A 12,976-nucleotide genomic window follows, 5' to 3' on the forward strand; every position below is an offset into this window, starting at 1 on the left:
TAGAGGGTGATAGAAAGTTGTTCTTTATACTTCTACTTTCTATAAAATATTAGCTAAATTAATAAAAGTCTAAAATCTTGTTTTAATCATAGCTTTTTGCTGACGTAGTTGTATCTTTAACAAACTCATAGCAACACACACACAATGCTGAAGGAACTGAGGAGGCTAATCCATAGCATCTACGGAAAAAATAAACAGTCAACATTTTGGGCCATGACCTTCCATCAGACCTGCTGAGTTCTTTCAGCATTTTGTGCATGTTGCTTCGGATATCTACCATCTGTAGATTCTCTCTTGTTTGTTTAACAAACTCATGTCTTTTTCTCAGAATGTGGTGGTTCATCCCCACTTACTGGCGGAAGGCAGTATAGCAGTTTCATATACTTTTTCATTTTTTAATTGGGTAATAATATATTAGCACATTCTACACACATTTTAATTGTGTAGCCTCTTTATTGGTTTATCTCTATCTAAGGAATTTCAGCCATTCTGAGTATAAGGGGATAGATTTTCAAAATGCCATATAGTCTATTGCATTTTTTTTTCTTTTTTGTCTTTCATCTGCCTTGTATCACCATTACTTTGTCTGTGAATTTGGTTAAGTTTTAAAATAAATGATAGTGAAGAATCAGTTCCTTACTCATTCTTGAGCTCCTAAAAGAAGCCGGGGATTGAAAATAATTGTGATCAGTCAAGGGATATGAGTCAAATGCAGGAAATTGCGACTAGCTGGGCTGGGACCATGGTCAGCAGAAACTGAATCTGTATCCATGCTGTATGGCTCTCTGACTCGATCACTGTATGGGGCTAGTCAGGTGGGCACATTGGTTAACATGGATGAATAGGGCTGAAGGGCCTGTTCCATGCTGTAAACGCTATGACTATGTCCATGCTGACCCTCCAGTATCAACTATAGTAAGTTACTTCCCCAGCACAGGGTCTGCACCCTTCTCTGTCATGATATGTAGTTTTAATCTATCTGGAAATCAAACAAAGTTATTGGTTTTATACCCTGCCTAGCCAACCTCTGTCACTGTGCACAGCATCAAGAACTTGCATCACTGATATCGCTAACATTTGCAAAATGGCATTAGTCACAGACATCCAGTGAGATCAGGATCAGATTGGCCAACAGCATCTGTCACCATCCGATTAACCACATCACCTTGGACTCATGGCGATTGCAGGGGAAGGAGGGGATAGCGAAGGGAAGTGGGGGGAAGAGTATTGGAGGGGGGCAATGGGAATGGGAAGAGCAGAGTGATGGGAAGGTAGAAAGGGGACTGGAAGGGAGTTTGTTGTACTGGGGACAGCTTCAAAACAATGATTTTATCTCCCTCTTTCCCTCTCTCTCCCTTTCCATCTCCTTCCTCTCCAATGCCCATTGCCCTCCCTCTCTGTCACCCCCACAACCCTCCCACTTCCCTTCCCTCTCTCTCCCACCTCCTCCCCCTCCCCCACTCCCTCTCCCTTGCCATTTTCCTCTTTCACTCACTCTTCACATTCTTCAATCTCCAGGGATCTCAAGGCGAGCCGGGCCCTGCAGGGCAACAGGGAATTCCAGGGCCCCAGGTGAGTGTGAACTACAGAGAGAGGGGAATGGCTGGGGGAGGGGTTGGGAGTGAAGGAAGGGATAAGAGGTGGAGGCCGTAGGTTATAGGGATTTTGTCTGGTAAGGTGAGAGTTAGGGTGTGCGGTGAGGGCTTAGGTGTCAGTTAAGGGTAGGGAGAATTCAAGAGTAAAGGGAAAGTGAGGTGTTGGGGTCATGGATAGAGGAGGAGCTGAGAGAATCATGATGATGGTGGATGCGGGGTGGGGGTGGTGTGGGTTAGTGTGGGTAGGTGGGAATGTGTTGGGGGAGGTAGTGAATGTGGGCGAGTGACAGGTCTGCATTTGGTGTCAGTATTTGTCCTGCATGATTGCCTGATATCTGCCCTCACTCCCCCTTCCATCCTCCCTCTCCCCATTCATTACCCTTCCCCCTCCCCCACTCATCCTTCTCCCTGTCTATCCTTACGCCTCACCCCATTCATCTTCTGTTTTGTTCATCCTTTGCACCCTCCGTACATTCATCCTTCTCTCCCTCAATCTATCCCCCTTCCCCATCTCTTCCCTACTTCAATTCTGTCCCCTGTCCATTCCCCTTTGCCCCTCTGTCCATCTCACTCATCCATCACCCCTCCCTCCTGTCAGTCCCCCTTCACCCCCATGTTCATCCCTGTTTTCCCCTGCCCATTTATCCTTCCCCCTACTTCCTCTGTCTATTACTCACTCTCCCTTCATTCAGTTCCCCTCATTCTGTCCCGCACCCCCTCTGTCTGTCTCCCTCTCCATCCTTCTCTCCCTCCTTGTACATCCCTCGCCCTCTCTCTCTCCCTCCCTCCCTCCCTCCCTTCCATTCATTCCTCATTCTGTGTGTGGGCAATTCAAAGACATTCTTGCATACCTGAGCTCCCAATAGCCCGTCATGACTAGAACCTTCCTGTCTCTTTGTTCAGGGTCTCCCCGGACCTCAAGGCACGATCGGACCCCCAGGGACAAAGGTAAGGCCAGCAGTGGACAACAGAGGTGACGGGTTGGCTTGTATCTGCCATGGACTTTCTGACACTTGTCCATGGTGTTCTCCCCACAGGGTCCTCAGGGAAAAGCTGGTCTCCCAGGCCTTCGAGGAGCCGATGGACCTCCGGTGAGTGACCCTTCCTCTGCGGACAAAAACTGGTGGTGATGTATATTGATCAGACAGACGGAACAACTTCATCTGGGTGTTAAACTTGAAAACTATGACACACTCATTTCCACAGACAACAGTTGAACACTCCTCACCATTCCTATTGATAAATGCACAGTATCAAATACACACACTGTGAATGGCAGGCTATCCTTCCTTACCTCTGTCACTGATAAATGCATCAGATACACACATTGTGAATAGTGTATCCTACAGGGGAAGAGGTTGGGAACATCTGGTTGAATGTAAGAGAAAAGAATATGGTAAATGGCAGGGCAAGAGAACTGATGAACAGAAGGGTCTTGGGCTGCTCGAAAATGGCCACACATGTCGGACTTTACAGGTCAGGTAGAGTGTATAAAAGTCAGGAATTTATGTTGCTGTGTGTTAGGCCTTCATTTAGTTCTGGTCTCCTTATCACAGAAAAGATGTTGAGGCTTTTGAGAGGGTGCAGAAGAGGGTCACCAGGAAGCTGACATGAATAGAGTGTATGAGTGATAGGGAGCTGTTGGACAAACATGGGTTGTTTACTGTGGAGTGCCAGAGGCTGAGGGGTGGGGGGAAAGATCTGAGAGAAGTCTGCATGACTACAAGAGTCATAGATATGGCAAACAGTCCCAGATGGAATTGTCAAAAACCAGAGGGCAAAGGTTAAATTAGAAGGAGGTTCAAACGGGATGTGTTGGAGATGTTTAAAGGAGATGTGTGGTGGAGGTGTTTAAATGTATTGAGTGGGAGAGGGGTTTAAAGGTGATGTATGGGGGAGGGGTTTAAAGGGGGTATGTGAGGAGGGTTAGTCAGGCAAGATATTCTCTACAGGAATCTTTTCTGAATTTGTTCTATATACCTGTCACCAAGTACTCCAGAACCTCATCCTTAACAATTGACTTCAACATCTTCCCAGCCACTGAGGTCAGCTCTATAATTTCCTTTCTGAAAGTGTGACATTTGCAATTTTCCAGTCCTCTGGAACAATGCTGGAACCATTGATTTCTGAAAGATCACTACTAATGCCTCTGCAATCTCTACTGATACGTTTTTCAGAACCTTACTGTGCAGTTCATCTGGTCCAGGAGACTTGTACGTCTTTTGGTCCTTCAGCTTTTTGAGCACCTTCCCCCTTGTAATAGTAACTGCATTCACTTCTCTTCCCTCACACTGCTCAACATCTGGTACACTGCTAGTGTCTTCCACAGTGAAGACTGATGCAAAATACTCATTTAGTTCACTGCCATCTCCTTGGCCCCTGTTGTTATTTCTCCGGTCTCACTTTCCAGTGGTCTATATTCACTCGTGTCTCTCTTTTATTTTTTACATACTTGAAGAAGATTTTTCTGTCCACCTTGATATGGTTTGCTAGTTTGCTTTCATATTTCACTTTTTCCCTCCTAATGATTCTTTTAGTTGTTCTCTTTAGGGTTTTAAAAGCTTCCCAATCCTCTTTCTTTCTAATAATTTCTGCTTTGTTGTATACCCTCTCTTTTGCTTTTACATTAGCTCTGCCATCCCTCGTCAGCCACAAATGTACTATTTTGCCATTTGCATATTTCTTTGTCTTTGGAATACATCTGTCCTGCACCTTCCTCATTTTTCACAGAAACTCACTCCGTTGCGGTTCTACTATCATCCCTGCCAGGATCTTCTTCCAATTTACTTAGGCCAACTCCTTTTTCATTCCACTGTAGTTTCCCTTACTCCACTGAAATACTGCTGCATCAGACTTTACTTTCTCCCTATCAAATTTCAAGTTAAAATCAATCATATTGTGATCACTGCCTCCTGAGGATTCCTTTACCTAAAGCTCCCTAATCACTTCCAGTTCCTGATGTAACACCCAATCCAGTATAGCTGATTACCACCGCCCCCCCCCCCGATCCTTCCCTCTGATCACATTAAAATGATGCCTCTGCTATTGTCATTTGATAGGTTGTGATGGACTGACTATTAATCTCTCCCTCTGTCTTCTTAAGGGGCATCCAGGGAAAGAAGGCCCTCCAGGAGAGAAAGGCTCTCAGGTAATGTTGGTGTGATTCCACCTCCCCCCCCCCCCCCTTTGGCTGTCTCCCTTTCTCTCCCCAACACTCCTGTCCAGATGCACACCTCTTCTCTTTCCCTTGAGCCATGTTCCCTCACCTTTCTCTCTCTCCCTGTAGGGAGTAACTGGTGCACAGGGTCCACTAGGATATCCGGGCCCCCGGGGAGTGAAGGTAAGTGTGCATACAGATTCCATGTTTTCAGGCTGCCCGATGTCCAGCTAATGCACTGACTGTGATGTGTTTGGAAACAGGGTGCCGATGGAGTCCGCGGCCTCAAAGGCGGAAAAGGAGAAAAGGTGAGCGACTCACTGTGTTTACATACTCCTAGCATACGTGGAGGGGAGGGTGCTCAGAGTACAGGGAGGCATTTTACCATTGTATGGAAGGGTGGGCTTCCTCAGTAATGGTAGGGGCCATGTAGCAGACCCAGTCTTGTAGTCTCCCTGAACTGCTCCATCTGAAGGAGCATCCACATCCCAAAGACATGTGGGTTGATGAGCCAATTGTCCACTGTGAATTGTCCCCAGGGTGTAATCTGGAAGGTGTAGGTGGTAATAAGGGAGTGGAGAGGAAGAACAGATTGCAGAGAATCAGTAGTAAATGTGATTACCTTGTGAACTGGCAGAGACCTGAATTTCTGAATGAGCCACCCTCTGTCACATAGTCATAGATGAACAGGTTTACACGTTAACTGATGGGGATAGGGAACTAAGACAGGAGAGAGATTAAATCTGGGTCAGAACAGCCATAGTTACATTGGCTGGTGGGATAGGCCAGAGAGTGCGATTGGCCTTCACTTCTGAATGCCTGTGTTATATTGTTTCTACTGTGGTACTGATAGACTGTAGCATGACACTGTTAGACTGTACCGTGACACAGACTGCACTGTGACACTGCTAGACTGCACTGTGACAGTGTTAGACTACTGTGACAGTATTTGAAGCTGCTGTTACAGACTGTACTGTGACACTGTTAGAAACATAGAAACATAGAAAATCTACAGCACAATATAGGGCCTTCGGCCCACAAAGCTGTGCCAAACATGTCCTTACCTTAGAACTACCCAGGTTTACCCATAGCCCTCTATTTTTCTAAGCTCCATGTATCCATTCAGGAGTCTCTTAAAAGACCCTATTATTTCCATCTCCACCACTGCCACCAGCAGCCCATTCCACGCACTCACCACTTTCTGTGTAAAAAAAAAAAAAAAAAAAAAAAAATACCCCTGACATCTCCTCTGTACCTACTTCCAAGCACCTTAAAACTATGCCCTCTCGTGCTAGCCATTTCAGCCCTCGGAAAAATCCTCTGACTACCACACCATCAATGCCTCTCATTATCTTGTACGCCTCTATCAGGTCACCTCTCATCCTCCGTCACTCCAAGGAAAGAAGGCCGAGTTCACTTAACCTGTTCTCATAAGGCATGCTCCCCAATCAGACAACATCCTTGTAAATCTCCTCTGTACCCTTTCTATCATTTCCACGTCCTTCCCGTAGTGAGGTGAACAGAACTGAGCACAGTGGGGTCTGACCAGGGTCCTATATAGCTGTAACATTACCCCTCGGCTCTTAAACTCAGTCGCACGATTGATGAAGGCCAATGCACCGTTTGCCTTGTTAACCACAATTTCCGCATAGCAGCCTAGTAGCTTTCAGTGTCCTGTGGACTCAGACCCCAAGATCCCTCTGATCCTCACCAAGATCCTTTTATGTAGTGAATACTGAAGCAAAGTATTCATTAAGTACCTCTGCAATCTCCTCTGGTTCCAGACACACTTTTCCAGTGTCACACTTGATTGGTCCTATTCTCCCATGTTTTAGACTGCACTGTACATTGTTAGACCATGTGACACTGTTTGACTGTACAGTGACATTGTCAGGCTGTAATGTGACATTGATAGACTGTGCAGTGACACTGTTCGACTGTACTGTGACATTGTCAGACTGTAGTGTGACAGTATTTGACACTGCTGTTACAGAGTGCAATGTGACACTGTTAGGCTGTTATGTGATATTGTTAGACTGCACTGTGACAATGTTAGACCGCACTATGACACTGTTAGGCTGTAACGTGACACTGTTAGACTGTAATGTGACACTGTTAAATTTATACCTTATTTCGCGAGAGTTAGCACATAATGTTCTTCTATTTGCACACATTGCTTTTTGCTTTGCAGTCTCCTTGACCCTAGTCATGTAGCTTATTAGCCCTTTTCCTCCACAACTGTACTGAAATTGGTCAACTGTACTGACATTATTGGCTTGTACTATGACACTGATGACCTATGCTAACTAGTTCAACTGTATTGACATTGTTTGGCTGTGCTGACATTTTTGTCAGCTGTACTTTGAGGCTGATGCTTGCACTGACATTGTTCGTCTGTACTGACATGAGTTGATTGTACTGACATTGTTCGACTATACTGACATTGTTTGATTATACTGATGTTGTTGGACTCTACTGTCATTTCAACTGTACTAACGTTTAAGACCATAAGACTTAAGAGCAGAATTCGGCCTTAAGAAACTGGCATAGTGTATATGGAAGATGGGAAACAAGCAGTATTGTCATGGAACATATAGACATTAAAGAGGAGGAGGTGTTTGCTGCCTTACAGCAAATAAAGGTAGATAAATCCCCCAGGCCTGACATGATATTTCCTTGGAACTTGAGAGAGACTAGTGTAGAAATTGCAGGGGCCCTGGCAGAAATTTTTTAAATGTCCTTAGCCACGGGTGTAGTGCTGGAGGATTGGAGGGTAGCTCATGTTGTTCCGTTTTTTAAAAAAGGCTCCAAAAGTAAACCAGGTAATTAAAGGCCAGTGAGCCTGACATTAGTAGTAGGTAATTTATTGGAAGGTGTTCTGAGAGATCGGATATACAAGTATTTGGACAGCCAAGGGCTGATTAAGGATAGTCAGCATGGCTCTGTGCATGGAAGACTGTGTTTAACGAATCTTGTGGAGTTTTTTGAAAAGGTTACCAAGAAAGTAGATGAAGGAAAGGCTGTGGATGTTGTCTACATGGACTTTGACAAGGTCCCACATGGGAAGTTAGTTCAGAAGGTTCAGACACTAGATGTCCATGGACAGGTTGTAAACTGGATTCGGAAATGGCTGTGTGGGAGAAGACAGAGAGTGGTAGTGGATGATTGCTTCTCAGACTGGAGGCCTGTGACTAGTGGTGTGCCTCAGGGATCTGTGCTGGGACCATTGTTGTTTGTTGTCTATATCAATGATCTAGATGATAATGTGGTAAATTGGATCAGCAAGTTTGCTCATGACAATAAGATTGGAGGTGTTGTGGACAGTGAGGAATGCTTTCAAAGCTTGCAGAGGGATCTGGACCAAATGGAAAAATGGGTCAAAAAATGGCAGAAGGAATTTAATGCAGACAAGTGTGAGGTGTTGCATTTTGGAAGGATAAATCAAGGTAGGACATTCACAGTAAATGGTAGGGCACTGCGGAGTGTGGAGGAACAAAGGGATCTGGGAATTCAGATACATAATTCCCTGAAAGTGGTGTCACGGGTAGACAGGGTTGTAAAGAAGGCTTTTGGCATCCTGGCATTCATAAATCAAAGTATTGAGTATAGAAGTTGGGATGTTATGGTGAGGTTGTATAAGACATTGGTGAGGCCAAATTTGGAGTATTGTGTGCAGTTCTGGTCACCTAACTATAGGAAGAATATCAGTAAGATTTAAAGAGTGCAGAGAAGATTTACTATGATGTTGCCGGGTCTTCAGGAGTTGAGTTATAGGGAAAGATTGAACAGGTTAGGATTTTATTCCTTGGAGCGTTGAAGAATGAAGGGGGATTTGATAGAGGTTTACAAAATTATGAGGGGTATAGACAGAGTAAATGCAAATAGGCTCTTTCCACTTAGATTAGGGGAGATAAATACGAGAGGACATGGCTTTAGGGTGAAAGGGGAAAGATTTTGTGGGAACATTAGGGGGAACTTCTTCTCTCAGAGAACGGTGGGTGTGTGGAATGAGCTGCCATCTGATGTGGTAAATGCAGGTTCACTCTTAAGTTTTAAGAATAAATTGGATAGATACATGGATGGGAGAGGCCTGGAGGGTTATGGACTGGGTGCAGGTCAATGGAACTAGTGGAATAAAGTTTTGGCACATACTTGAAGGGCTGAATGACCTGTTTTCTGTGTTGTAGTGTTCTATGGTTCTGGCCATTCAGCCCATCGAGTCATCTCCACTATTCCATCATGGCTGATCCTGGATCCCACTCACTCTATACACTTGCCTTCTTGCTATATCATTTGATGCCATGACCAATCAGGAAATGATCAAATTCTGCCTTAAATATATGTATAGACTCATCCTCCACCGCAGTCTGTGGCAGAACATTCCACAGATTCACTACTCACTGGCTAAAAAAAATCCTCCTTACCCCTGTTCTAAAGTGTTGCCTAAAGTGGTACATTGGCCTTTATAAATCAAACTATTGAGTAGAAGAGTTGGAATGTTAGGGTGAGGTTGTATAAGACACTGGTGAGGCCGTATAAGACATTGGTGAGGCCAAATTTGGAGTATCATGTGCAGTTTTGGACATTGAATTACAGGAAGGATATTAATAAGGTTGAAAGAGTGCAGAGAGAGTTTACAAGGATGTTGCCGGGACTTGAGAAACTGAGTTACAGAGGAAGGTTGAATAGGTTAGGACTTTATTCCCTGGAGCGTAGAAGGATGAGAGGAGATTTGATAGAGGTGTATAAAGTTATGATGGACAGGGATAGAGTGAAAGGAAGCAGGCTTTTATCACTGAGGCTAGGGAAGAAAAACACCAGAGGTCATGGGTTAAGGGTGAAGGGGGAAAGTTTAAAGGGAACATTAGGAGGGGCTTCTTCACACAGAGAGTGGTGGGAGTGTGGAATGAGCTGCCAGATGAAGTGGTAAATGCGGGCTCACTTTTGACATTTAAGAAAAACGTGGACAGGTACATGGGTGAGAGGTGTATGGAGGGATATGGCCCAGGTGCAGGTCAGTGGGACTAGGCAGGAAAATGGTTCGACACAGCCAAGAAGGGCCAAAAGGCCTGTTTCTGTGCTGTAATGTTCTATAGTTCTATATTGCCCCTCAATTTTGAGGCTGTGCCCTCTAATTCTGGATACCCCCACCACAGGAAACATCCTCTCCACATCCACCTTATCTCGTCCTTTCAACATTTGGTGATTCCCTTGCATTTTAGCAACACACACAAAATGCTGGTGGAACGCCACAGGTCAGGCAGCATCTATAGCAAGAAGTACAGTCGACTTTTTGGGCCGAGACCCTTCATCAGGACTAACTGAAAGAAAGGATAGTAAGAGATTTGAAAGCAGGAGGGGGAGGGGGAAATCGGAAATGATAGAAAACAGGAGGAGATGGGGTGAAGCTAAGAACTGGAAAGTTGATTGACAAAGGGGATACAGAGCTGGAGAAGGGAAAGGATCATGGGATGGGAGGCTGGGAGAAAGAAAGGGGGAGGGGAGCACCAGAGGGAGATGGAGAGCAGGCAAGGAGTGATTGTGAGAGGGTCAGAGAGAGAGGAAAAAAAGTGAGGGGGGGAAATAAATAAATCAGGAATGGGGTAAGAAGGGGAGGAGGAAAATTAATGGAAGTTAGAGAAATCAATGTTCATGCCATCAGGTTGGAGGCTACCCAGACGGAATACAAGGTGTTGTTCCTCCAACCTGAGTGTAGCTTCATCTTGGTAGAGGAGGCCATGGATAGACATATCAGAATGGGAATGGGACATGGAATTAAAATGCATGGCCACTAGGAGATCCTGCTTTCTCTGGAGGACAGAGCCAGAGCTGTTCAGCGAAACGGTTTCCCAGTCTGCGTCGAGTCTCACCGATATATAAAAGGCCACACCGGGAGCATCGGTCGCAGTATACCACACCAGCCGACTCACAGGTGAAGTGTCACCTCACCTGGAAGGACTGTCTGGGGCCCTGAATGGTGGTGAGGCAGGAAGTGTAAGGGGAGGTGTAGCAATTGTTCCACTTACAAGGATAAGTGCCAGGAGGGAGATCAGTGGGAAGGGATGGGGGAACGAGTGGACAAGGGAGTTGCGTAGGGAGTGATCCCTGCGGAAAGCAGAAAGTTGGGGGGGAGAAGGGAAGGTGTGCTTGGTAGTGGGATCCGTTGGAGGTGGCGGAAGTTACAGAGAATTATACGTTGGACCCAGAGGCTGGTGGCGTGGTAGGTGAGGACAAGGGGAACCCTATCCTGAGTGGGTGGCGGGTTGATGGGGTGAGTAAATGGGAGAGATGCGTTTGAGAGCAGAGTTAATGGTGGAGGAAGGGTAAGTTCCTGTGAGTATAGTCCCAAAGCTGCCAAATGCTCCTCATATGTTAATCCCTTCATTCCTGGAATCATCCTCTTGAACCTTCTCTGGACTCTCTCCAATGACAACACATCCTTCCTGAAATCTGGGGCCGAAAATTGTTGACCATACTCCAAGTGCAGCCTGACTAGTGTCTTATAAAGCTACAGCATTACCTTCTTGCTTTTATATTCTATTCCTCTTGAAATAAATGCCAACTTTGCATTTACCTTCTTTACCAAAGTCTCAACCTGTAAATTAACCTTCGGGGAATCGTGCACTCCTAAGTCCCTCTGCCCCTCTGATGTTTGAAACCTCTCCCCATTTGGATAATAGTCTGCACTATTGTTCCTTTTACCAAAATGCAGGATCATACATTTCCCAACACTGTATTCCATGTGCCACTTCTTTTCCCATTCTTCCAATTTGTCTAAGTTCTGCTGCAATCGCATTACTTCCTCAGCAATTCCTACCCCTCCACCTATTTTTGTATTAACCACAAACTTTGCTACAAAGCCATCAATTCCATTATCGAAATCATTGACAAACAATGTGAAGAACAAAGGTCCTAATACTGATCTCTGAGGAATGCACCGAGTCACCAGCAATCAATTAGAAAAGGCCCCTTTTATTCCTACTCGCTGCCTCCTGCCTGTCAGCCATTCCTATATCCATGCCAGTATCTTTCCTGTAACACCACAGGATTTTATCTAGTTAAGCAGCCTCATGCGTGGCACCTTATGAAATGCCTTCTGAAAATCCATGTAAATGACATCCACTGCCTCTCCTTTGTCCACCCTGCTTGTTACTTCCTCTAACAGATTTGTTAGGCAAGATCTCCCTTTACAGAACCTCATCCTGAGTAATAGATTCCAACAGTTTCCCAACCACTGAGGTCAGACTGACTGGCCTATTATTTATTTTCTTTTGCCTTCCTCCCTTTTTAAAGAGTGGAGTGACATTTGCTATCTTCTAGACCTCCAGGGCCATGCCAGAATCAAGTGATTCTTGAAATATCATGACCAATCCATCTGTTATTTTTTCAGCAACCTCTCTCAGGACTCTGGGATGTAGTCCACCTGGCCCAGATGACTTATCCACCTTAAGACCTTTGAGTTTGTCTAGCACTTTTTTCTTTGTAATACCAATGGCACTCACTACAACTCCCTGATACTCACGGACCTCTGGAACACTGCTAGTGTCTGCCACATGCAAAGTAGATAAATGCAAAGAACCCATTAAGTTAATCTGCTATTTCTTTGCCCCCATTACTCCCTCACCAGCATCATTTTCCAGTGGTCCAATATCAGCTTTCACCTCCCTTTTACTCTTTTTATAACTGAAAAAAAACTTTGGTATTCTGCTTTATATTATTGGCTAATCTGCCTTTATATTTAATCTTTTCCCTGCTTATAGCCTTCTTAGTTGCCTTTTGTTGGATCTTTAAAGCTTCCCAATCATCCAACTTCCCAATCATTTTTGCTAATTTATATGCCCTTTCCTTGGCCTTTATGCAGTCCTTAACTTCCTTTGTCAGCCACGGTTGCCTACATCTGCCATTCAGAATTTCTTCCTCTGTGGGACATATCTATCCTGCGCTTTGTGAACTATTCTCAGAAACTTCAGCCAGATAAGTGTGAGGTAGTTCATTTTGGTAGGTCAAATATGATGACAGAATATAGTATTAATGGTAAGACTCTTGGCAGTGTGGAGGATCAGAGGGATCTTGCACTCCGAGACCATTGGACATTCAAAGCAAATGCGCAGGTTGACTCTGTAGTTAGTAAGCGTATGGCCTTCATCAATCATGGAATTGAATTTAGGAGCTGAGAGGTAATGTTGCAGCTATATAGGACCCTGGTCAGACCCCACTTGGAGTA

General features: G+C 44.9%; 1 protein-coding gene across 1 annotated transcript in view; it reads left to right on the top strand.

Annotated features, from left to right (window-relative positions):
* Positions 1-12,976, top strand: part of LOC132402321 (collagen alpha-1(XI) chain-like) — a 404,241-nt gene that overhangs the window by 222,547 nt on the left and 168,718 nt on the right. Inside the window, exons 24-29 of the mRNA XM_059985200.1 lie at positions 1,519-1,572; positions 2,499-2,543; positions 2,633-2,686; positions 4,699-4,743; positions 4,882-4,935; positions 5,016-5,060. Of these exons, the coding sequence (XP_059841183.1) occupies positions 1,519-1,572; positions 2,499-2,543; positions 2,633-2,686; positions 4,699-4,743; positions 4,882-4,935; positions 5,016-5,060 (297 nt within the window). The remainder of the gene's footprint in view (positions 1-1,518; positions 1,573-2,498; positions 2,544-2,632; positions 2,687-4,698; positions 4,744-4,881; positions 4,936-5,015; positions 5,061-12,976) is intronic.

Source organism: Hypanus sabinus, chromosome 11 (genome assembly GCF_030144855.1).
Source record: "Hypanus sabinus isolate sHypSab1 chromosome 11, sHypSab1.hap1, whole genome shotgun sequence".
NCBI classification, from domain to species: domain Eukaryota; kingdom Metazoa; phylum Chordata; class Chondrichthyes; order Myliobatiformes; family Dasyatidae; genus Hypanus; species Hypanus sabinus.